General features: G+C 43.1%; 1 protein-coding gene across 1 annotated transcript; it reads right to left on the reverse strand.

Moving 5' to 3' along the window:
* Window positions 1-452: 452 nt before the first annotated feature.
* On the reverse strand, window positions 453-24,671 carry LOC143296663 (uncharacterized). The gene is made up of 14 exons (XM_076608693.1): window positions 24,648-24,671; window positions 23,675-23,854; window positions 23,007-23,102; window positions 22,415-22,551; window positions 21,476-21,560; window positions 19,772-19,928; window positions 17,588-17,649; window positions 16,166-16,421; window positions 14,221-14,300; window positions 11,996-12,305; window positions 10,028-10,184; window positions 8,643-8,756; window positions 4,365-4,454; window positions 453-3,489 (listed from the first exon to the last, which is right to left on the reverse strand). The coding sequence occupies exons 2-14, from the start codon at window positions 23,840-23,842 to the stop codon at window positions 3,300-3,302; spliced, it is 1,902 nt and encodes a 633-aa protein (XP_076464808.1). The 5' UTR covers window positions 23,843-23,854; window positions 24,648-24,671; the 3' UTR covers window positions 453-3,299.
* Between the last annotated feature and the right edge of the window lie 1,293 nt (window positions 24,672-25,964).

The raw sequence follows: 25,964 nt of genomic DNA on the forward strand, positions 1-25,964 counted from the left end.
ATTCTGTAAAAGAAATCCACTCCGACAGGTATGTATAAATATAGATGCATGCACTCAAAGCCTTACTAGTGCGTTGGGTTATGCTGCTGTAAAGGCGTTTGCCAAGATGTGCAGCGTATACTGTATGGATTGATCTGAATGCAATGATACCGCATTGAGAAACCAACTACTGACACACTCATCAGCTGTTGTCTTCTGCAGAACCTGGCACAGTAAACCACTTTGCCCTGTATATACCAAGGTGTGGAGTCCTTTGGTATGCTTGCTTGCCTGCTTTTGGCATTTAGTGTGTGGAGTACAAGAAATACAGCAGTGAAACAAAATAGAAAAAATAAAAGTTCCTTCTTGTGCACACTTCACTCAAGAAAAAAAAAGGAAGAATACAAGACCAGTTCTGGTGAAAATATTAACTTTTCTATAGATAGTGCATCTGAAGATATATCAAGGTTTCATCATACAATGTTACAATGAAACTTCCATGAACAAAAAGCTTTTCACATCCACAATCTTTCCCAACTCATGTAAATATTTCTCTTACGCAAAGAAATGAAAACTTTGGAGCAAATAGTTCTTCAATGTAAACTCACACATATTTTCTGATTAGTTAGCTTCAGTCCTTGATCATACAAACTTCAGTTCTTGATTATATTACTAAACAAAACAAGCCTAAAGAAACCAAAGCCATTATCAGTGCACCTAGACTCATATGCAAAGATAGAAATGAATATTCAGATGCCAGCAGTCACTAAAAACTATCTGCTGCAACACTAGTCTTGCCATGACAAGTCAGATTTTTTTGCCAACACTATAGTCTTGCCATGACACAAAATATAATTTGCCAACACAATAGTCTTGCCGTGACACAAGTCAAAATATAATTTGCCAACACTATAGTCTTGCCATGACACAAGTCAAAATATAATTTGCCAACACTATAGTCTTGCCATGACAAGTCAAAATATAATTTGTCAACACCAAGTCTTATGATGACAAGTCAGAATATAATTTGCCAACTCTAGTCTTGCCATAACACAAGTAAAATGATAATTTGCCAACACTTAAGTCTTGCCATGACACAAGTCATAATACAGTATTTCAGGTGTGTTAATACAGGAATAGGGAGAGGCTAACTGGCTTCTGAAATTGATGAGATATACAGACTTCCACAATTATTGATTAAAACATAGACTTCACAATTATTGATTGAAACATACTGACTTAAGTCAGAAACAAAGCAGCACACCAAAAGGTAACACTCCATACGACACACTGTTGTACAATGACACTGAAAGTATAGACCTTTTCAAACGTAACCATGAAGACCTATTCATCAAGGACTTGGCTCTCATGGTAGACACTGGTAATCTCTGGCAGACATGGAAACCCAGCAACACCAAATGGCACAAATGGAATGAGATGTGCAAGGTTCACTGGCATATAGAGACTGAATGGTACAAACAGAAAACATGTGGCTAACAACACAGCAATGTGTAAAACTTGCTGCAACAGGCTTTATAAACCAGTGAATGGGAATATATCGGCGTATAAATAATGGCACAAAATACGTAGTCTGAAACCCCAAATTGTGAAGGATTACAGAAACATACTGACAACAGCTTCACTGTACTTGTTCCGTGTTCTGACTGGTATTACATGTTCTTACCAATCTTTTTTTTCTTTTCTTTCAAACATTTTGAGTAGTGAGTTCCGAACTATTCTGCCAAACAGGAAAGTTCAGTGATTAGCCGGAAGTGTCACAGGTTTCAAAGGGTTACGACACAGGGTAAAAACAGCACTTACCTCAAACTATCACATGGCAAAACACAAATCTACACAATACTTCCAGCATTGTCAATACATAATCTACACTCTAAAGCACTGTCAATGTAACTTGATGATTCATATTCACTTTGTAAATATAATTAACTTCACCAATTGTAAAATTGAACTCATCCAATTAATTGTAAAAAAAAAAAAAAAAAAAAAAAAAGAGGAAATTCTGGATCCAGTGTTAGGGTGGATCAAGATGGGTGCAGTAACCTTTGATTTAAAAACTTTCACTTCACATTTTCACTGTCAACTATTTCTGCAATTTGTCAACTATTTCTGCAGTATACCACAATGATCTCTATCAGCATATAAGGTTATCACTAAAATAGCAGATGTATCAACGTCATAATCCTTTCTTTGCAACAATCACATCAGTTTTGATCAGTAATCTTTCTTTCAAATGCAACAACAGTTTAATCACAATCCTTTCACGGCAAAACATTCGAGTACAAGGTTATCTATCTTCCTGTGATGGTCCCTGGTGGAAGCAGATCAGTGTGGTTACAAACCAGACCCCGAGAAAAGAGTGACTTTAAATCAGCCCTGTTCACCCTCAAAATACTGTTGGTGAACTCTACCACAAAAGAGAAGTGCATTTTGTAAAATGGTAGTGTATTCTCACAAGTCACAGGGGGAGTAACAAGAGCCCTGCATTGCTCAAACATCAGTTGCCTATCTCTTTGGCACACTGAGACAACTACCATGATTCCATTACACAAGTCCACTAAAGCGCTATTCTCTGAGATCGTTTGGAGGTATTTTACTGGTTACCTGTTCTTTCTTTCATTTGTCTACCCTTGTATATAATATCTAATATGATTTTGCGAATCTGGTGCAAAATATGGTAAAATCATGAGGGTGAAAAGGTGTGGACTTTTTGGGGGGCTGTCCCATCATCTGTACCTTTCCAGTGGCCTTTCTCCAAAGCTGCTCGTTCCAAGTCCCCCATACACAGCCACACCCAGGTTCACCTGTCACAGTCCTAGCGTCAGCAATCCACAGGGAACTATCGATTTTAGGTCGCCAGGAGGTTGCACACCAGAAGAAACCCTGCACCGCTGCTGAATCACTTAGGTGGTGTTCAGTGGCATTCTGATTTAACGTACAAAGGACACAACCTTCTAAGCCCCCCACTGATGACAATAATGGCTTCATCGCAGTCAGACTGAGCGAACATCCCCTGCCCTCCAGAGAGGAGACCCCCCCCCTCCCCCCTCCCCCCATCAACACTCCACTATGAATCTGCTGACACTGAAGACTTTGACAGAACTCACCCCAAGCACGAAAGTGGAGGGGGATCAAAACTGAGCTCACCATGAGAGCAGGGCATGAAAGGCCACAGAATCTTCGACATTTAAAAACATTTTTTCAAAAATATTGATGATGAATGAGGATGACAATGATGGCCACGAAGGTGTGGACTTTTCACCTGGTCTCCACGTCCATTGCGTCAGTGTGAGAGGAGCCACTCACTGCTGAGAGGGAGAGGGGAGGGACAGGGGGGGAGGACAGGTGGGGGTGCTGTCAGTAGCAGTGGTGATGGCGGTGGTGGTGGTGGTGGTGTCGGTGGTGGAGGTGGCCAAGGCAGAGGACTGGGAGAGGCAGGGCTGGCTGGTGTACACACGGTACAGCTCCTTGGCACACAGCTGGGCCTTCTCCCTGCACACAGGGGGCACTTCACATGCTGCACAACACAACACATTCTTTGCACGCAGGTTGGAGTGCTGACTGAACACAACACAACAGATTCTATGTACACAATGTGCAATTCACAGAGAACAGAACAGGACACATTCTTTGCACACAGGTTGGAGTGCGATACATTCTATGCACACAGGTTGGAGTGCGATACATTCTATGCACACAGGTTGGAGTGCGATACATTCTATGCACAAAGGTTGGAGTGCACATTGAACACAACACAACAGATTCTGTGTACACAATGTGCAATTCACAGAGAACAGAACAGGATACATTCTTTGCACACAGGTTGGAGTGCGATACATTCTTTGCACACAGGTTGGAGTGCGATACATTCTATGCACAAAGGTTGGAGTGCGATACATTCTATGCACAAAGGTTGGAATGCACATTGAACAGAACAGGATAGATTCTCTGGTGATGTTCACATGGTGCATTAAAGAATAGATTCTTTGTGCACAGGGTGCAGTTAAGAGAGAACAGAACTGAAAAGATTCTCTGCACAAGGTAGTGTTCACATAGAACAAAACAGAACTCATTTTCTGCACACGGGTTGGAGTTCACACAGAACAGAATAGACATTCTGCACACAGGTTGGAGTTCACAGGATAAAATATCTTTGTTACTAAGTGCGCTGGAGTTACAAAGAACATTTGAGGGGACAAGAATCACAAATACAGACTGGAAATCATATACAGAGACAAAATTCAGTAGGAATATGTGCACATACAAAAAGGTGCTTGAACATGCACATGCTCAAACATGTCCCCCACACAACAAATGTTCTCACAAACAGCGTAGCAACATGTTTGCTCTTGAACTGTGCTTCTTACTTATAAGGAGCCTGGTCCTCCTTGCTCATGTTGCGCCAGGCGTGTCCCATGATCTTGCTGATGTGGGACGTGTGCACCCCGGGGTGGGCTCTGTCCACACACACACACACACTCACCTGTCAGTGCTACAGCACACACCTTGAACACACACACACACCTCACCTGTCAGTGTCACTGCACACACCTTGTGCACACACACACCTCACCTGTCAGTGTCACTGCACACACCTTGTGCACACACACTCCTCACCTGTCAGTGTCACTGCACACACCTTGTGCACACACACACTCCTCACCTGTCAGTGTCACTGCACACACCTTGAGCACACACACACACACCTCACCTGTCAGTGTCACTGCACACACCTTGTGCACACACACACCTCACCTGTCAGTGTCACTGCACACACCTTGTGCACACACACACACACCTCACCTGTCAGTGTCACTGCACACACCTTGTGCACACACACACCTCACCTGTCAGTGTCACTGCACACACCTTGTGCACACATACACACACCTCACCTGTCAGTGTCACTGAACACACCTTGAGCACACACACTCCTCACGTGTCAGTGTCACTGCACACACCTTGTGCACACACACACCTCACCTGTCAGTGTCACTGCACACACCTTGAGCACACACACATACCTGTCAGTGACACTGCACACACCTTGTGCACACACACACTCCTCACCTGTCAGTGTCACTGCACACACCTTGTGCACACACACACCTCACCTGTCAGTGTCACTGCACACACCTTGTGCACACACACACACACACTCCTCACCTGTCAGTGTCACTGCACACACCTTGTGCACACACACACACACTGCTCACATGTCAGTGTCACTGCACACACCTTGAGCACACACACATACTTGTCAGTGACACTGCACACACCTTGTGCACACACACACACACTCCTCACGTGTCAGTGTCACTGCACACACCTTGAGCACACACACACACACACCTCACCTGTCAGTGTCACTGCACACACTTTGTGCACACACACACACTCCTCACCTGTCAGTGTCACTGCACACACCTTGTGCACACACACACACACACCTCACCTGTCAGTGTCAGTGCACACACCTTGTGCACACACACACACACCTCACCTGTCAGTGTCACTGCACACACCTTGTGCACACACACACACACCTCACCTGTCAGTGTCACTGCACACACCTTGTGCACACACACACTCCTCACCTGTCAGTGTCACTGCACACACCTTGAGCACACACACACCTCACCTGTCAGTGCTACAGCACACACACTCCTCACCTGTCAGTGTCACTGCACACACCTTGTGCACACACACACCTCACCTGTCAGTGTCACTGCACACACCTTGTGCACACACACACCTCACCTGTCAGTGTCACTGCACACACCTTGTGCACACACACACCTCACCTGTCAGTGTCACTGCACACACCTTGTGCACACACACACACACCTCACCTGTCAGTGTCACTGCACACACCTTGTGCACACACACTCCTCACCTGTCAGTGTCACTGCGCACACCTTGTGCAAACATACTCCTCACCTGTCAGTGTCACTGCACACATCTTGTGCACACACACACCTCACCTGTCAGTGTCACTGCACACACCTTGAGCACACACACTCCTCACCTGTCAGTGCTACAGCATACACCTTGAACACACACACACCTCACCTGTCAGTGTCACTGAACACACCTTGTGCACACACACTCCTCACCTGTCAGTGTCACTGCACACACCTTGTGCACACACACACCTCACCTGTCAGTGTCACTGCACACACCTTGAGCACACACACTCCTCACCTGTCAGTGTCACTGCACACACCTTGTGCACACACACCTCACCTGTCAGTGACACTGCACACACCTTGTGCACACACACACACACACACCTCACCTGTCAGTGTCACTGCACACACCTTGTGCACACACACACACTCCTCACCTGTCAGTGTCACTGCACACACCTTGTGCACACACACACCTCACCTGTCAGTGTCACTGCACACACCTTGTGCACACACACACACTCCTTACCTGTCAGTGTCACTGCACACACCTTGTGCACACACCCACACACTCCTCACCTGTCAGTGTCACTGCACACACCTTGTGCACACACACACACACCTCACCTGTCAGTGTCACTGCACACACCTTGAACACACACACACCTCACCTGTCAGTGCTACAGCACACACCTTGAACACACACACACCTCACCTGTCAGTGCTACAGCACACACCTTGAACACACACACACCTCACCTGTCAGTGTCACTGCACACACCTTGTGCACACACACACACTCCTCACCTGTCAGTGTCACTGCACACACACACACTCCTCACCTGTCAGTGTCACTGCACACACCTTGTGCACACACACACACACCTCACCTGTCAGTGTCACTGCACACACCTTGAGCACACACACACCTCACCTGTCAGTGCTACAGCACACACCTTGAGCACACACACACCTCACCTGTCAGTGTCACTGCACACACCTTGAGCACACACACTCCTCACTGACTCACACTCCTCACCTGTCAGTGTCACTGCACACACTTTGAGCACACACACTCCTCACCTGTCAGTGTCACTGCACACACCTTGAGCACACACACACCTCACCTGTCAGTGTCACTGCACACACCTTGTGCACACACACTCCTCACCTGTCAGTGCTACAGCACACACCTTGTGCACACACACACCTCACCTGTCAGTGTCACTGCACACACCTTGTGCACACACACACCTCACCTGTCAGTGTCACTGCACACACCTTGAGCACACACACACTCCTCACCTTTCAGTGTCACTGCACACACCTTGTGTGCACACACACACACCTCACCTGTCAGTGTCACTGCACAGCACACACCTTGTGCACACACACACACACACACCTATGTCACTGTTCTATGCACACCACACACCTCATGCACCTGCACGGCACAGTATATTACACACATGACAAAGGAATTTTACATGCATCAAACCTAGTCAGTCACTACCATAGCACATTCTCAGAACAAAAACTTTTGGAAGTGTCACTGTGTGAATGTTTTCAAACCAGAGCAAAAGTTCATCCTGTGCACAATAAAAGCCTGGAACTTCTGACACTTCTTCACAACAAGGTGACAACTGGTTGACCATCATTACACATTGCAACCTATTTTTAAAAGATGGGGTTTTTTTTTCATTTGTCAGGGCTTCTGGCTCTGATTGTCAGAAAAAAAACTTGTGAACGAATACTTTTTCCTCTTTTCTAAACTGCATATAAACAAAAATAGAACCTCACTGACCTACTGTAACAAAACGTGGATTCCCCACTTTAGTTTGAAGTCTCTCAATACAAACCTCTTCCATTCTGCCAACAATCATATTGATTGATGTGCTTCTTAAACTTCTAAAGGCTGTGTGTGCATGTGCATGCATTTGTGTTTTTGTATGTGCACATGCTTGTATATATGTATAGTAAGCTGTAATTGAATTTATGTATACTTATGTATTACTTTTATTGTACATGGCACGAGCTCACTTTTCGGGAGGTTTAAGCCTCAGTCTGTATCATCATCATCATCATCACTTTCATGGCCAGACCAGCGCAATGGGTTTATGTGAATGTCAGGCATCTACTTTTTCTTCTTTTATTCTTTTCAGCAGATGTGGGGCAGCGTATATGGACCAGTCTGAATTCCTTGACACCATCTTAAAACTGAAACTGTCACAGTCAGTAAAACAAGGATCCTGGGGGGCATCAAAAAGAAATGAAACAATTTTTTATTTTTTCACACATGAAAAAAACGGTATAAATGAAAATATGCACACAGCCTGTTTATGTACACTTCAATAAGAGAGAAAGAGAGAGACAGACAGGCAGACAGAGAGACAGATGAAACTAATTTTATTTCAAGAAGGAGGTTAGTGGAATAAGCAGTACTCCTTTTTTTTTTTTTTTACATCCAGACCTTGTGGGGAGGGAAGAGAGAGAGAGAGAGAGAAAGAGAGAGAGGATAATACATGATAATAATGTATACAACACCATGTTGACACTGAATCTTGATCAGTACAGAGGGTGAGGAGGAAGTAGCGGTTTGGGGGGAGAGATAGAGAAAGGATAACATATGACAATAATATATACAACACCATGTTGATAACACTGATTCTTGATCAGTACATCTCAAGTGACACAGACAGACAGACGGACAGACAGAAGACCATGCAGAACACAGACTGAATGAAGTGGCGCCGGTTGAGCCTGCTGAACATCATGAAGCCGTTCATCCAGGACGTCTTGCGCAGGTCCAGCTTGGTGCTGCCTTTGTCCTGGGGTGGGGGGGCTGCCTCCCTGCCACACCCACAACCATGTACTGACACACACACTTACAACGCTCTGGTCACTTAACAGCTACCACACCCACAGCTATACACTGACACAGCTCTGGTTACTTTACAGCTACCACACACACAGCTATACACTGACACAGCTCTGGTCACTTAACAGCTACCACACCCACAGCTATACACTGACACAGCTCTGGTCACTTAACAGCTACCACACCCACAGCTATACACTGACACAGCTCTGGTCACTTAACAGCTATCACACCCACAGCTATACACTGACACAACTCTGGTCACTTAACAGCTACCACACCCACAGCTATACACTGACACAGCTCTGGTCACTTAACAGCTATCACACCCACAGCTATACACTGACACAACTCTGGTCGCTTAACAGCTACCATACCCCCACACACTGCCATGGCTTCTGGTCAGAGAAGCCTACCAACTGACCATCAGTACTACAGCCTCCAAAAATCCTGAACAAACCAGAATTATCAGGAAATTCATGTAACATTTGATAGCAGCCATAGAAGAGAACATATATACCCCCCCCCCCCCCCCCCTCACGCCCCCCTAAAAACAAACAAAACAAAAAAAACACGAAAAAAAGCTGACCTGTCACACAATTGTAGACGTTCACGCCAGTTCTGCCTAAGGCAGTGTTCCACACGCATTCTCTTCATCACGGCTGTCTTTTCTTTATCACCCATGTTTCTCTTTGTCCTTACGTTGGTTTGCAGCCTTATGTACCGGTAAAATCGGAAATCATTAAAAAGTTGGAGAACACGCCTTATAATCTCAGTACACCAGCACTTCTTTTCGTGATCAGTTTGCTGTCAAATGAACTTCCAACTGGATGTGTCGACACCCAAAAGAATCTGTAGCTTCTTTGTTAGTCATGTCACAGAATATGTAAAAAAGAAAAACAAAAACAAAAAAATAACAAATAAGCTTCCAACTGGATGTGTCAACACCCGAAAGAATCTGTAGTTTGTTCTTTAGTCATGTCACAGAATATGTAAAAAAGAAAAACAAAAAAAACCAAATGTTTGTTCTTTAGTCATGTTACAGAATATATAAAAAAAGAAAAGAAAAGAAAAGAAATAAATAACAAATCTGTTCACGAGCTGAATCCCACAGGGATTTTGTTGTATATTCCTTTAGACTACATCTCAGAAGTACATACGCATGCTGTGCACATGCATTAAAAAACCTTTACAGATTCCTACAGTCTCAACAGAATCATTACCTATGTGTCTGGTGACTCACCTGTCCAGGTCAGGTGGTGGGCGGGGAAGGGGAGGGGGTGTGGGGGCGGGGACGATGCCCAGCCTGGCACCAGTGGCCTGCAGTCTCTGCACGGGGTGTCGGTGGTTGCAGCGGATGTTGTAGGGCAGAATGCGCTGCACTTTGCTGGGGCTGCTGTCTGTGAATCACCACACACACACACACAGTATGCATACATGCAAACATGCACAAACACACATTCAGAGATACTGAATTATGCATTTGCTGTTAAGACTTTACTGGAACTGCGAATCACAACACATACACATGCGTACACAGACACATGCACAAACACGTATTCAGAAGCACTGAATTATGCATGTGCTGTGAAGATTTTGCTGGGACTGCTCTCTGTAAATCAAAATACACATACATACATACATATATATATATATATATATACGAATACGAATACGAAATTGTTTGTTCAGATTTAGGCCTAAGCCCCTTACTGAAGGGGTAAGTCACAATTATATCAATCACACAAACACTTTTCAAAAACATATTGTTTAACATTCACACTTCAGATGCTTGTTATGTTTGACAATCTATGTTGATATTATGATCTAAGTTATAGCAATACGCAAACGCTTTAAGGCATTGTAAATGTATAACGCCACAATATATATATATATATAATGAGAGAGAAAGAGAGATAGATCTAAATACACACACATACACACATGACATGCAAAAACAAACATGCAGATATAGTTACGCATGTGCTGCACTGAAAAACATACACATTCAAACACTATGCACACAAGTGTAAAACTACAAGCTCTTGGAGCAAAACGCGTCTTCCTTCTGCAGTGCAAGCGAGGCATTCACTGATAGTGGTTCTCACTGTCAGGTCCTCTTTCCCTCGTCAGGTTGATCCGGTTACTGCCCCCCTCCACTGCAGCCACTGCTGCGTGAGTGTGGGTGCTCTCCCCTCTGCCCCTTCACCCCTTACCTTTGACCCATCACCTGTGTCCTAAGTGACCTGGAAGGTTCCACCACCTCACCTTTGTTTTGAAGACTGAACATCCTCACCCCCTTCCCACGTTATTTTTTTTCCTCAGCAAGATTCACAAGACATCAAAGGGACAACACATACCTCACAATCAGGTGATACTTTATATGTGTGTATATATATATATATATATATATATATATATATAGAGAGAGAGAGAGAGAGAGAGAGAGAGAGAGAGAGAGCAAAGTGAGAGCTGTATTATCAATGGTTTCTCCAGTCAATGGGAAACCATTTACAGCTTAGTCTTTTGTGAAGGACTATGACTCTCAAACTAGGAGGCAAAACTGCACTGGCTCATAGTGCTGCAGCCTTGTGGGCTAGTTGGCCTTTGGGAACCATCCCAACGCCGACTGTCCTAAAACCCTCTTGGCCGAGAGAGTGGGGATGTACTTGGCCAAGACACTCTCCACTATAATCAAATTCTAGCCCAAATAGTCGGAACAGCAGTTGCCTCCTCTGCTGTTCTGATGGTCATAGTCGGACGTGACTCACTATCATATATATATAGGATTTAAGAATCCTTCATGGTTTTTTTTTGGCGGGGGGGGGGGATATGAAAGAATTGTGATTTCTACCAATCATTTGGATGTTAGTCTTTTGGATGAAATGATAATCTGAGGTCTCACGAGCAGCATGCTCTTTGTGCATGTAAAGAACCCATGGCAAGAAAAGGGTTGTCTCTAACAAAATTCAACAGAAAAATCCACTTTGACTGTAAAACAAAACACACTTGCAGGCAACAACAACAACAAAAAAAAAAACAAAAAAAAAAAGAAGAAAAAAAGGGTGGCACTGCGACTGTGGCAACACGCTCTCCCTGAAGAGAGCAGCCTGAAATCCCACACAATGAGAAAACATATGACAAAAAAAACAGCAACAGAATGTTACGATAAAATTTCCAACACCACAACGACCCCACCCCACCCCCTGACCTTTGCCGGAGTCGTGCATGGCATATCTGGACGGAGCCGTGGACCACGAAGGGAGGTAAGCCTTGTCGGAAAGGTAATCGTCCTGGGAGGTGGAGCGCCGAGGGCTAAGCTGTTTGCGTTTGTTGCGACGCTGGGCGGTGTCTGGGGGAGGTCTGTGCAAGGTGTACAGGCTGCCCCCCACAGGCGACAGCACGGGGCTGCTGCCCCACACCTTGGGAAGGCACTGGTCAGGGGGCCCCGCGGACTCCTTGCCAGGGTTCCAGTCCTCCTGCCGGTAGCTCTCTCCCAGCCCCAGGGTCAGTGGCTTGTCCTCGTGAGACATTGGAGACCACACGCATCAAGACAAAACAAACAAAAAAAAACAACACACACACACACACAAAAACCCAACCCAACTTTCAGTGGGTTGTCCTCGTAAGACATTGGAGACCACACGCATCAAGACAAAACAAACAAAAAACCACACACACACACAAACCCAACCCCACTTTCAGTGGCTTGTCCTCGTAAGACACTGGAAACCACACGCATCAAGACAAAACAAACAAAAAAAAACAACACACACACACACACAAAAACCCAACCCAACTTTCAGTGGGTTGTCCACACATATCAAGAAAAAAAAAAGAGGAAACCACATGTACAAAAAACAACAAAAAAAACACACACAAACCCACTCCTACACCACCACCCTCCCCCTCCATGAAATATCTGAATAACAAGTGCAATTTTCACAAATCCATTGGCTCTTCCAAAGACGAAATATTAACAGTAAAGTGATTACTTAACAAAAACAGGGCCGCTCTTTGTAAAATGAAATATTTAGAGACAAGTGTAAACTTTACAAAGCACCCGGCTCTTTGTTAGATGAAATATCTAGGGGCAAGTGAAAATTAAAAAAAAATATGTGGCTCTTTGTACAACAATATTTACAGACAAGAGTAAACTTTACAAAATAGTTGGCTCTTTGTCAGATGAAATATGTACAGACTAGTAAAAACAAAAACAAAAACAAAAAAAGAAAAAAAATAGCTGACTTGATATAAAATAAAATATTCTGAAACAAATGAAAACTACACAAAACACTGTTTCTTTGTATGCCAAAAACAATTAGACAAATGAAAACTTTACACAATAGTTGGCTCCTTGAAAGAAAATATTTACAGAGGGAAAGATGAGAGAGACAGATAGACAAAGAGAGATACCAACAGACAGAGAGAGAGAACAGAAGCGAATGAAATAAAAGAGAGAGACAAAAGCGACAGACGCACACACTTCAAGTAACATGGACTGATTCAACTATTGTCACCCCCCCTGGCCCCCCTCAACTATCTGTCCCAGCTCTTCCAAATTCACCCCAACCCACCCCACACTTCAACTATCTGTCCCAGCTCTTCCAAATTCACCCCAACCCACCCCACACTTCAACTATCTGTCCAGCTCTTCCAAGTTCCTCCCCCAAACACACTTTTTTTAATATTTATTTTAATTATTTTCATGACTAATATATATATATATACACACACACATATATATATATATATATATATATATATACAGGGTTCATCACTAACGGGAGCGCTGAGCGGAACGCTCTGAAAAAACTAATTGTGCTCTGGAAAATTCCTTGACTCAGAGCGCTTGCGCTCTTGATTTTGAAAAGACATAAGCATACACTACTGTATCTAAATTGTTATTCCATTGTCCATCACAAACAAGAGTCAAAAGCGCGATCGTTTTGCATTTACCGAAGTTTGAAAGCTGTCTGTTTACGTTTTGTTAGTTCAACCGGAAGTAGGCCTAGTGAATCAGGGGAGGCTATGCAAAAGAGCGCTCTTCAGACTTGAAGAGTAGAAAAGTGGAGCACACGATCGATTTCGCGGCCATGCAAAATCAAAATACTGAAATATTTGATCCCAAAAAGGAAGGCTGACGGTGAAGGGGATGGCGAAAAGAAGAAGTTTTTAGTGTGCGCTCTTAGTTTTCAGTTTGTGCTCATCAAAATTCTGAAAGTAGAGCGCAGGCGCTCATGTGAAAAAATGTTAATGACGAACCCTGATATATATATATATACACACACACACAAAAATTCAAGTATTACATAGTACAAAGAACAATAAACATTTGATGAACGATTAAAGTTAATGATTTCACAAACATTAACAATAGCACCCCCCACCCCCACCTCCAGTGTGGAGGAGGCAGCAGGTCACCACGACCCCTACCTCAGTGGTGCTGGAGGAGATCTCCAGCATGGCAGACACACCGTCATCCAGAGAACACCTGAAGAACACACCTGCATCGCCTGTCACACACACACACAGAGAATTGTCAGGTCACTGTAGTGATCAAGTTTAGTTTTGTAACTAACTATGGATGTCTGCCCAGCACAAACAACTGCAGCAACACTAAAAACAGCTCTGACACCATGATCAAGTTTAGTTTTGTAACTAACCGTGGATGTCTGCCCAGCACAAACAACTGCAGCAACACTAAAAACAGCTCTGACACCATGATCAAGTTTAGTTTTGTAACTAACCGTGGATGTCTGCCCAGCACAAACAACTGCAGCAACACTAAAAACAGCTCTGACACTATGGTCAAGTTTAGTTTTGTAACTAACCGTGGATGTCTGCCCAGCACAAACAACTGCAGCAACACTAAAAACAGCTCTGACACTATGGTCAAGTTTAGTTTTGTAACTAACCGTGGATGTCTGCCCAGCACAAACAACTGCAGCAACACTAAAAACAGCTCTGACACTATGGTCAAGTTTAGTTTTGTAACTAACCGTGGATGTCTGCCCAGCACAAACAACTGCAGCAACACTAAAAATACCTCTGACACCATGGTCAAGGAATGTGAACAACCATAACTTCCTGGACTGGTGAGCACCACTGTCTCTGTCTTTGCCTCCTCCCTCCCTCTCTGCTTGCATGCAGTGTTCTGTCTGGATGCAATGAATGAACATCACAGACAACAACATCGTTGCAGTTACTGCAATGTCTGTGTGACGTAAGGACATGTCTGTGTGCCGTGTGTAAGGATATGTGTGTGAATTGTATAAGGACATGTATGTGTGAACTGTATAAGGACATGTATATCTGTGAACTGTATAAGGACATGAATGGGTGAACTGTATAAGGACATGCATGTGTGTGAACTGTGCAAGGACTTGTACATGTGAACTGTGCAAGGACATTTATGTGTGAACTGTACAAGGTCTTTTATGTGTTAACTGTTTAAGGACTTTTGTGTGTGAACAGTGTAAGGTCATGTATATGTGTGAACTGTATTAGGACATGTATATGCATGAACTGCATAAGGACATACATGTGTGTGAACTGTGCAAGGACATTTATGTGTGAACTGTGCAAGGTCTTTTATGTGTGAACTGTTTAAGGACTTTTATGTGTGAACTGTATGTTTGTGTGAACAGTGTAAGGTCATGTATATGTGTGAACTGTATTAGGACATGTATATGTGTGAACTGTATAAGGACATGAATGGGTGAACTGCGTAAGAACATGCATGTGTGAACTGTGTAAGAACACGTATGAAAGGACATGTATGCATGAACTGTGTAAGGACATGTATCATGTGTAAGGACATGTATATGTGTGAACTGTTTAAGGACATGTATATGTGTGAACTGTTTAAGGACATGCATGTGTGAACTGTGCAAGGACATGCATCATATGTAAGGACATACATGTGTGAACTGTGCAAGGACATGCATCATATGTAAGGACATACATGTGTGAACTGTGCAAGGACATGCATCATATATAAGAACATGTATGTGTGAACCATGCAAGAACATGCATCATATGTAAGGACATGTATGTGTGAACTGTGCAAGGACATGCATCATATGTAAGGACATACATGTGTGAACTGTGCAAGGATGTGCATCATATGTAAGGACATGTATATGTGTGAACTGTGCAAGGACATGCATCCTATGTAAGGACATGTATATGTGTGAACTGTGCAAGGACATGCATCATATGTAAGGACATGTATGTGTGAACTGTGCAAGGACATGCATCATACGTAAGGACATGTATGTGTGAACTGTGCAAGGACATGCATCCTATGTAAGGACATGTATGTGTGTGAAGTGTATAAGGACACTGACCGACCCCACACAGCCTTTCCCTCACTCACCGTGTTCCGTGCCGACGACGTCCCCCTCAGCCCCCACCTCCTGAGGCGTGTCGCACAGCCCCCACAGCTCCCCCACACGGTCCCCCTCCTCCCCGGCCAGACTCGAACCCGGAACGCCCGAGTCCTGGGACAGCACCACCACCTCCTCTTCCACCTGGGGCGCCATTACCGGCACCACTCGGTCTGTGGTTGAGTCCACGGTTGGGGAGGAAACTTTGGGGTGACGGCTGCCATAACAACCGACGTCGTTTGTTTCCTAACATTACAAAGAAGACCATTTATCAACCCCTGTTAACTTGAAGATCCACTTCTTAACCTCCATTAACATGAAGACCACTTCTTAACCTCCATTAACATGAAGATCCACTTCTTAACCTCCATTAACATGAAGATCCACTTCTTAACCTCCATTAACATGAAGACCACTTCTTAACCTCCATTAACATGAAGATCCACTTCTTAACCTCCATTAACATGAAGACCACTTCTTAACCTCCATTAACATGAAGACCACTTCTTAACCTCCATTAACATGAAGACCACTTATCCCCCATTAATACAAAGACCACTTACCAACCCCTGTTCACATGAAGACTACTTATCAATCTGTTAACATGAAGACCTCTTATCAACTTCCGTTAACAGGAAGACCACTTATCAACACCCATTAACATGAACAGCATTGATCAACACCCATTAACATGAAGATAACTTTTTAACCTCCGTTAATATGGAAACCATTTATTAACCCTGTTAACATGAAGAGCATTTATTAACCCCTGTTACCATGAAGAGAACTTATTTACCCCCGTTACCATGAAGACCACTCATTCACCCCTGTTAACATGAAGAACACTTATCAACCCCTTCAGTTTTGCTGGGACTGCAGCTTTGTTCAACGTCATTAAGGTCTACCCAGCCATTAAGGTTGCAGCAGTAATTCTTAGATGATTAAAAGACTATAAAAACCACCTAACCCTTTCAGTTCTGTAAGGATTACAGCCTGTGCTACCTACAACCGCAAGGGGGGTTTTTAACTGTAATTTTTTTCTTTAAGATGATTTAAATACTAAAAGAATGAGTTTGCAAATATTCATTTATCTCCTGTCAATGTTTACGATTGTTCTAAATATCTGTCAGGATTAAAAGCACTGTATACATCTCAGTGAAGTTTAATACTTACTGAGTAGTGAATCACAGCTTACTAGCTATGATCATTGACAAAATGAAAAAAGAAGAAAAAAAAAAAGCTCGAAAACTCTCAAATTGTTTGTCAAGAGTCATGTCTCTTATTAATACTTATTTGAAAGTTAAAAAAACAATAAGATTAATTGGGATTTAATGCTAAAGCAATTCTCATGTGCAGGCAAAAAATACACAGGGCAGAATGAAGTAACATGGAAGATAAAGAAAGAGGAATACCTCCAATGACTTGGACAAGTTGTCTGTGGCACTGCGTACTTCATCGTCTCCAAAGTCTGCGTCTATCAGCAAACCACACAGATCAGGGCCAAACAATTCATCATAAACTAGAAATCACATACTCTGCAAGAAGTGTGTTCATGACAAAAACTGGATGAATGCAAGAAAAACTATGACCTATTCAATGACTGCTGATTTGGAAAGTAAACATATATCACACTTTTATATATATATATAATATGAAATACTATCTATTTTTCCACTTTCAGAAATACAGTCCTCTTCCAGGACTGAAAATGGGTGCTGATGGATACAGAACTTGATCAACTTTTCGACAGGATGCACTGGTCTGTGCATGTGTGTGCATCCATGCAAGCACCGTATTCAGCAGGTGTGGACAGGTGCATTATTAGATCAGGCATGTCGGTTTTTGATGCTCTTAAGTCAAAATGCAAAAATGATAATGATAATGTATGGTCTTTTGTTTTCCATGCCCAGCATGGCATTTAAATGCTCCACGAGTCTTGGAATAAATCTATTCCCTGACTTGACTAGCGCTATGGTAAAATGAGGTAATGTGTGTTGAACAATACTGAGTCATCCGGTCAGTTCTGCCCCTTACCCTTTCTCCCTCTCCACAGCAACACAAATGCAGCCATCAGCACACAACTATATATATATATATATATATATATATATATATATATATAATATGATAGTCAGTTGTGTTCGACTATGACCATCAGAACAGCAGAGGAGGCAACTGCTGTTCCGACTATTTGGGCTAGAATTTGATTATCGTGGAGAGTGTCTTGCCCAAGTTACATCCCCACTCTCTCGGCCAAGAGGGTTTTAGGACAGTCGGCGTTGGGATGGTTCCCAAAGGCCAAGTAGCCCACAAGGCTGCAGCACTAAGAACCAGTGCAATTTTGCCTCCTAGTTTGAGAGTCATAGTCCTTCACAAAAGACTAAGCTGTAAATGATTTTCCATTGACTGGAGAAACCATTGATAATACAGCTCTCACTTTGCTGTTGGCCCAAATGTAAAACACAACTGGCACAAAACAAACAGCTGGGCCACCTCTACTCAGTCCTCTTCCTTCCCTCCTCCTCTGTCTGCACACCATTTCATTTTTCTAATTCCTGTCCTTTATTCGTCATATACTAACAGAAGGAAGGAGGCAGGATGGTTAAGATGTTTATCTGCCAGCACAGCGTCCATGAGGGTCAGAATGGTTAAGATGTTTATCTGAGTACAGCGTCCCTGAGGGTCAGAATGGTTAAGATGTTTATCTGCCAGTACAGCGTCCCTGAGGGTCAGAATGGTTAAGATGTTTATCTGCCAGCACAGCGTCCGTGAGGGTCAGAATGGTTAAGATGTTTATCTGAGTACAGCGTCCATGAGGGTCAGAATGGTCAAGATGTTTATCTGCCAGTACAGCGTCCCTGAGGGTCAGAATGGTTAAGATGTTTATCTGCAGTACAGTGTCCGTGAGGGTCAGAATGGTTAAGATGTTTATCTGCCAGTAACAGCGTCCGTGAGGGTCAGAATGGTTAAGATGTTTATCTGCCAGCACAGCGTCCGTGAGGGTCAGAATGGTTAAGATGTTTATCTGCCAAGCACAGCGTCCGTGAGGTCAGAATGGTTAAGATGTTTATCTGCCAGTACAGCGTCACGTAGAGGGTCAGAATGGTGTAAGATGTTTATCTGCCAGTACAGCGTCCATGAAGGTCAGAATGGTTAAGATGTTTATCTGAGTACAGCGTCCGTGAGGGTCAGAATGGTTAAGATGTTTATCTGCCAGCACAGCGTCCCTGAAGGTCAGAATGGTTAAGATGTTTATCTGCCAGTACAGCGTCCGTGAGGGTCAGAATGGTTAAGATGTTTATCTGCCAGTACAGCGTCCATGAGGGTCAGAATGGTTAAGATGTTTATCTGCCAGTACAGCGTCCATGAGGGTCAGAATGGTTAAGATGTTTATCTGCCAGCACAGCGTCCGTGAGGGTCTGTCTTGAAATCCTGCTCTTGCCTCTTCTCCAAAGATGGACTGGAAAATCAAACTGAGCATTCAGTCATTCGGTTGAGACAACAAATGAAGTTCCTGTGTGCAGCGCACACTAACGCATGATATCACCAAGACGAAACAGCCACACATCATGACATGCCATCAGGGTGGCAGGTACCTTCAATGCCTTTGAAGTAGTCGTGGAAGTAGGCAGAAAAGTTGGTGGTGAGGAGGACCCAGCTGGGGTGGGGCTTGCTGCCTGTCTGACAGCACAGCAGCTTGATGCTGTTCTCCAGGTAGGCAATGTAGGAGATGACACGCTGCATCATCACCACCTGCACGGGGGGGAGGGAGGGAGGGGGACATCCAGTATCACGGCATCACGTCAACACCCTGTGTGATGCGGGCAACAGTGATGACACAGAGAAAACTTCGTAACTGTGGAAGGTGTATGACAGAGGGAAAACTGTAACTGTAGGTTTATGGCAGTGATGACAGAGGGAAAACTGTATAACTGTAGGTGTATGACAGAGGGAAAACTGTGTAACTGTAGGTGTATGACAGTGATGACAGAGGGAAAACTGTAACTGTAGGTGTATGACAGTGATGACAGAGGGAAAACTAACTGTAGGTTTATGGCAGTGATGACAGAGGGAAAACTGTATAACTGTAGGTGTATGACAGTGATGACAGAGGGAAAACTGTATAACTGTAGGTGTATGACAGTGATGACAGAGGGAAAACTGTATAACTGTAGGTGTATGACAGTGATGACAGAGGAAAACTGTGTAACTGTAGGTGTATGACAGTGATGACAGAGGGAAAACTGTATAACTGTAGGTGTATGACAGTGATGACAGAGGGAAAACTGTGTAACTGTAGGTGTATGGCAGTGATGACAGAGGGAAAACTATAACTGTAGGTGTAAGACAGTGATGACAGAGGGAAAACTGTATAACTGTAGGTGTATGACAGTGATGACAGAGGGAAAACTGTATAACTGTAGGTGTATGACAGTGATGACAGAGGGAAAACTGTATAACTGTAGGTGTATGACAGTGATGACAGAGGGAAAACTGTATAACTGTAGGTGTATGACAGTGATGACAGAGGGAAAACTGTGTAACTGTAGAAGGTGTATGACAGTGATGACACAGAGAAAACTGTATAACTGTAGGTGTATGACAGTGATGACAGAGGGAAAACTGTGTAACTGTAGGTGTATGACAGTGATGACAGAGGGAAAACTGTATAACTGTAGGTGTATGGCAGTGATGACAGAGGGCAAACTGTATAACTGTAGGTGTATGACAGAGGGAAAACTATAACTGTAGGTGTATAAGTTTCATGGTGACACCACCACCAGAGACAAGAAAACCACTGACGAAAAGTAAATTAGCAACATCAGGCCATTTTTCAGATTTTCTGCAGCCTCATCAAGCATACATCTTTTGATTTATTCATTAATCTGTTTACCCAGTTCACTTGGATAACTAGCTTAAGCACAGGGTTAGATCTGCCTTGTGCCAGTGTGGCTGAAGAGCTCATACACTGACTGAATTCTAAAAAAAACTTGGACACATTGAATGTTTTCCAGTCTCAGTATTCTTTTGATTATGGCAGAGTCAAGTATGATGTCAACATTCTCCTCTTGCTTTTCATAACCTTGGTGCTCTATCTTTTTTCCTCCATAATTCTGGTGGCCAGTGCCCATGCCGTCTCTCCTGCCGTTCTCGTTAATATTACATTAGCATTTCCACAGGTAAGATTTTTGACGGCAGATTCTTTTTCCATATGAACAGAATACTGACCAAACTAAAAATGGATGACTTTCACTTTGTCTCACGTACAATACACCTGAAGATCAGATCGAGTTGTGTACCTTGGTCTCTCGGTTGTCCAATGCAGATCCAGGTATCAGATGGCAGATAGCTTTCAGGCGCTCGTTCAAGGAGTGGTGTCGTTTTCTGCACATTGACAGCACACAACAATCACCGTCATGATTCAAGACCTGCAGGAGACGGACCCAATGACTGAGTGGTTAAAGCGTTGACTTTCAATCTGAGGGTCCTGGGTTGGAATCCCAGTTACAGCGCCTGGTGGGTAAAGGATGGAGATTTTTCTGATCTTCCAGATCAACAGATGTACAGACCTGCTGGTGTCTGAACCCCCTATCGCTTTTGTATCATGATATGCAAGCAAAAGATCAAATATGCACGTTAAAGATCCCATAATCCATGTCATTGTTTGGTTGGTCACGGAAACAAAAACATACTTGGCATGCACCCTCCCGAAAACAGAGTATGATCTGGCTACATGGCGGGGCTAAAACAGTCATACATGTAAAAGCCCACTTATGCATACCAGTGAATGTGGGAGTTGCAGCCAATGAACAAATAAACAAACGAAAAAAGAAAAGAAAAAAAAGCTGCAGTCAATTTGTGAAATGCTGCTACTGATATGCTGAACATGTTACTTGCAAATTCTTTCAGCATTTCTGTACTGCTGACGTTTTCAGCACGCCTTCAGTTCTTAATTATACTGTAAGGTTTGGATAATATACTGTCTTCACATTTTCAAAGTATGAATAAAATGTAGAACGTGTATTTCGTGTACAAGCAGAAATGCACGCACATGCAGGATGAACAGGTCAAACAGCTGCAACAACACATTAGAATTAATCGGTGTCTGATCATCAAAGTGGTAACATATATCATCAGTCTACAATTACATTTTGGATGAAGACGCATATTTTTACAAAGAATCTTTTAAAAAGCCTTTGTCTTTTCTGTTACATGGAAATGATTAAGAACTACTACACCTTTCACTGTGTCGATGTTTCTCCATCATGTGTTGCAGTGTGTTGGGGGTTCGGATCTTGCGGCCACCACCACACTTCTTTTGATCATGGGACGACAGGTTTGATGTGCTGCCCTCAGAGTCTGGACTTCTCACCATCTGTGTACAGTGTGCACTGAAGCATAAAACCCTATCAATCACACGTCACAGTTCCAAAATTACAAGTATTCATCAACTGATTGCAGCTGTGTAGCTGATCAAACATGTGGGCTAAAAACCAACCAGCAGAACAGACCTCAAGCCCTAACGTCCTCCAATACATCATACAGGAAACACAATTTATCTATCTTTGTTGCTTGTGCCCAAGCCAACCACACAGCCATATCAAAGCTGTCCAGGGAAATGAAAAAAAAGGGTAAGACATTATGCACATTATCAAATTAAGTCACTACACATAATGGCATCCTGTTTATCCACAATACACAATATACAGATCATCTAAGTTTATCAAATGTATCTGGTCTCTTGGTAGTCTGAGTTTGAGGAGGGGAGGGAAAAATTTAACACTAATGAAGTAATGCTATTTAATGCAAACACTTAGAGACATGTGATACCTCATTGTTGTAGCAATTATTGCTGCAGCAATTTTCTTGTGCAATGGCAGTGATGTCTGTTGTTAGCGCCACATCACATTCCAGAAAATGGGTCACCTTCAAACAAAAAAACCCAAATACACATTTCTATGGATACCTACAAACCTGACGGTGCCAATTTCCATCTTTTTACCTGCCACTGTGAGATCAATTTGCCAGTTATGAAAGAAGTATATTAGCTTCCATAGATACTGTGCATTATATGCTGTTTGAAACACTGTTCCTGGTGGAAGCCAGCTGTGAAAGCAAAAGATAGGCAGCAGTGGAGATCCTTGGGTTACAGCCTTAATGCTTCAGGGCATGGGGAGGATTAAGTAAAGCATGTAATGTTCCAGAATGGAACTATGTTATGCTTCCATGGGGTGCAATTATCACAATCAATTTATTTGTTTACTAAGCTTGCAAACAGCACATCAGTATTATACTTGATAAATTATCATTGTTTGGATATTTGTCATGTCATGCTTCCAGTTTGTAGATGTGACTGAATTACACTCTTGTTCATTAGTTGGCTAGAACATCAGCTTTGAATAAAAAAAAATCTTTATACTGAAGACATTTATACACACAGAGTGACACTCAACTTTGCCCACACCGGACATGCACACTCAATCCAGCTGGCCAATAACCTGATTATCTGCAGTGGCTCCAACAAGCTGGGTGACTGGCTCACTCTTGGAGAAGGTGTAGAAGGGCACCTCTTGGAGAATGAGGTCTGCGAGTTCTTCCTGATTCTCTTCACACATGGTCGCCAGGTCTTCCAGTGTCACTTCCTCCTCCACCACCGTCGTAGACATAACCACGTCTTTCTGTAATTGCATTCTGAATCAACATAATTGTTCTAAGGAAGTGTTCACAACTTAGCCGAAGTACTGGATTGTGTTAAGCAGTCGTGCTTCGATTCAACTGCTTTAATCAAGAAAACTATGGGTGAAAAGATACACAGGAGGTCCTGATCTTTAACTCATTAAAGTTAGGATAGAAGACCCCATTTTCGCAGAACTTGATGTGCTGGGTTGGTATTCTCAAATTCTGTCTCAATGAGTTAGAACTTACAGCGAATTGAGCCAAGTCTACATGTACGGGTGAACGTCTGGTATTTTACTTAGTCTGACATACACATATCATCAGTCAGTCTGTAAACAGCACGAAATAATGGGTCCGTTTTCGCTAAAACGGACACCAATCTACAGTCCTTCCAAATTGAAGCAGTGCGGAATAGATATTTTACCTTGGGCTGACAAACCAATAAATTTCGTTTCAAAAGCAAAGACGACCCTTTATCTACTAGGCTGATCAAACTATGTCACTTCTGACAATTAACATACTTAGCCTTCTCAAAGCTGTTCCGCACTGTTCTACGATGCCGACCCCACGCCGGTCGAAATTTCTTTCTGCTGTCGTCAGCGTAAAATTATGAGAAGTTGGTTCTACCGGTCACGTGCTCCGACCGACCAGGACAACGTAGATTTTAGATCTGTCCCAGATTTGTTAAAGGTTGTCATTATAAATTTGTTCAACACTCACTGATAATGCGCATGTGACCAGTAGCAGATTATCTGGTCCCTGTCACACTGACAACAATAAATTGACAAAACTTACCTGGCTTATACAATGCTCAAATATTTTTTTGTCTTCAGGATGAAAATAAGTTTCGCGCCCTCCGAGGTTCAATGAAGGAAGTGATACCTTTGACCTAACAAGCACACGATTTCAATTTTTGTCTTCTACATCCGGGCGTTAGCCTGAATCTGTACATAGGTGCTTGAAAGGTGTATAAATTTCATAAGCAACCAGAAACTTGCATGTTTTGTTTGATTAATCAATCGAATCGTTCATTCATCAATTGTCGAGTTGGTTTATTTTTTTGCATTTTGGGGCGACCTTTGATAGATTCTTTGACGCCATTTGAGTGGATGTTTTTGTTTGTTTTTAACAATCTTATTATTATTATTATTATGTGTTATTATCGTTGTTGTTGTTGTCGTTGTTATTTATCTATTAATCTATCTATTCATTTATTTGCCTTATTTCACGCCAGTTTTCAAGTAATTTCAGTCGCCATACACTTTGTTTTCCAGTCTATTGTTTGTTTATACATCTGTGTATTACAATTATTTTTAATTCATTAATCTGTATATCCATACAGTCATACAATCATTGTAGTCAAATATTTACGTTTGAAAACCACTGACAAAACCTGACGTGAATGTTGACAAAACCTCATTGCTGTTTCAGCACAGAAAAGGATCCCTAATTCAGCGGAGCATTTGAGAGACATAACGTACCAGCCATCCGGCTTTTCTCCTTACATCTTAATACATGCATTACATGTAGACCTGCCATGTCAACGCCAGCACCCTCTTGGCAGAAAGTTCACCCTAAAGTCGGGAATGGGAGGTTACTGGAGTCCTTTCCCTTTCGTCGTTTCACCTCACAGTACTAGCTGGCTGCATGGGCGTTTAGCTGGTAGTTTCAGTTTCAGTAGCTCAAGGAGGCGTCACTGCGTTCGGACAAATCCATATGCGCTACACCACATCTGCCAAGCAGATGCCTGACCAGCAGCGTAACCCAACGCGCTTAGTCAGGCCTGTACGTACTATTCATCTATTACTGACTGGTCTCTCGTAAAACGGGCAATAGGGTAGGTAGACCTAATTGCGAACGGTTCGCGTACCGCCCCACTTCGAAGCGTACTCACCACATACATTTCATAATTTAACTCACTCAGCACGGCCAGTCCTCTCTTCTCCTCTACACAGACCCCTCGGATGTCCAGTGGGTGTCTGAATGACCCAACCTTTAGCTTCCGTCGTCAGAATTGTGGTATTCTTTGTCAACATTCACCTCTTCAGTATAAGAGCCTTCCGCTTGCAATATTTTGATGACGGTAATTGGGGTGAAACGCTGTTAACGTCG

Source organism: Babylonia areolata, chromosome 21 (assembly GCF_041734735.1).
Source record: "Babylonia areolata isolate BAREFJ2019XMU chromosome 21, ASM4173473v1, whole genome shotgun sequence".
Lineage (NCBI taxonomy): Eukaryota > Metazoa > Mollusca > Gastropoda > Neogastropoda > Buccinidae > Babylonia > Babylonia areolata.

Excerpts from the sequence above, each read along its gene's own strand:
- LOC143296663 (XM_076608693.1), bottom strand. The coding sequence starts at position 23,842 with ATGTCTACGACGGTGGTGGAGGAGGAAGTGACACTGGAAGACCTGGCG. Across the intron at positions 17,650-19,771 it reads CTACTTCAAAGGCATTGAAG|ACGCAGACTTTGGAGACGAT; the intron begins GTACCTGCCACC and ends GTTTGCTGATAG. Across the intron at positions 14,301-16,165 it reads CGTCGTCGGCACGGAACACG|GCGATGCAGGTGTGTTCTTC; the intron begins GTGAGTGAGGGA and ends TGTGTGTGACAG.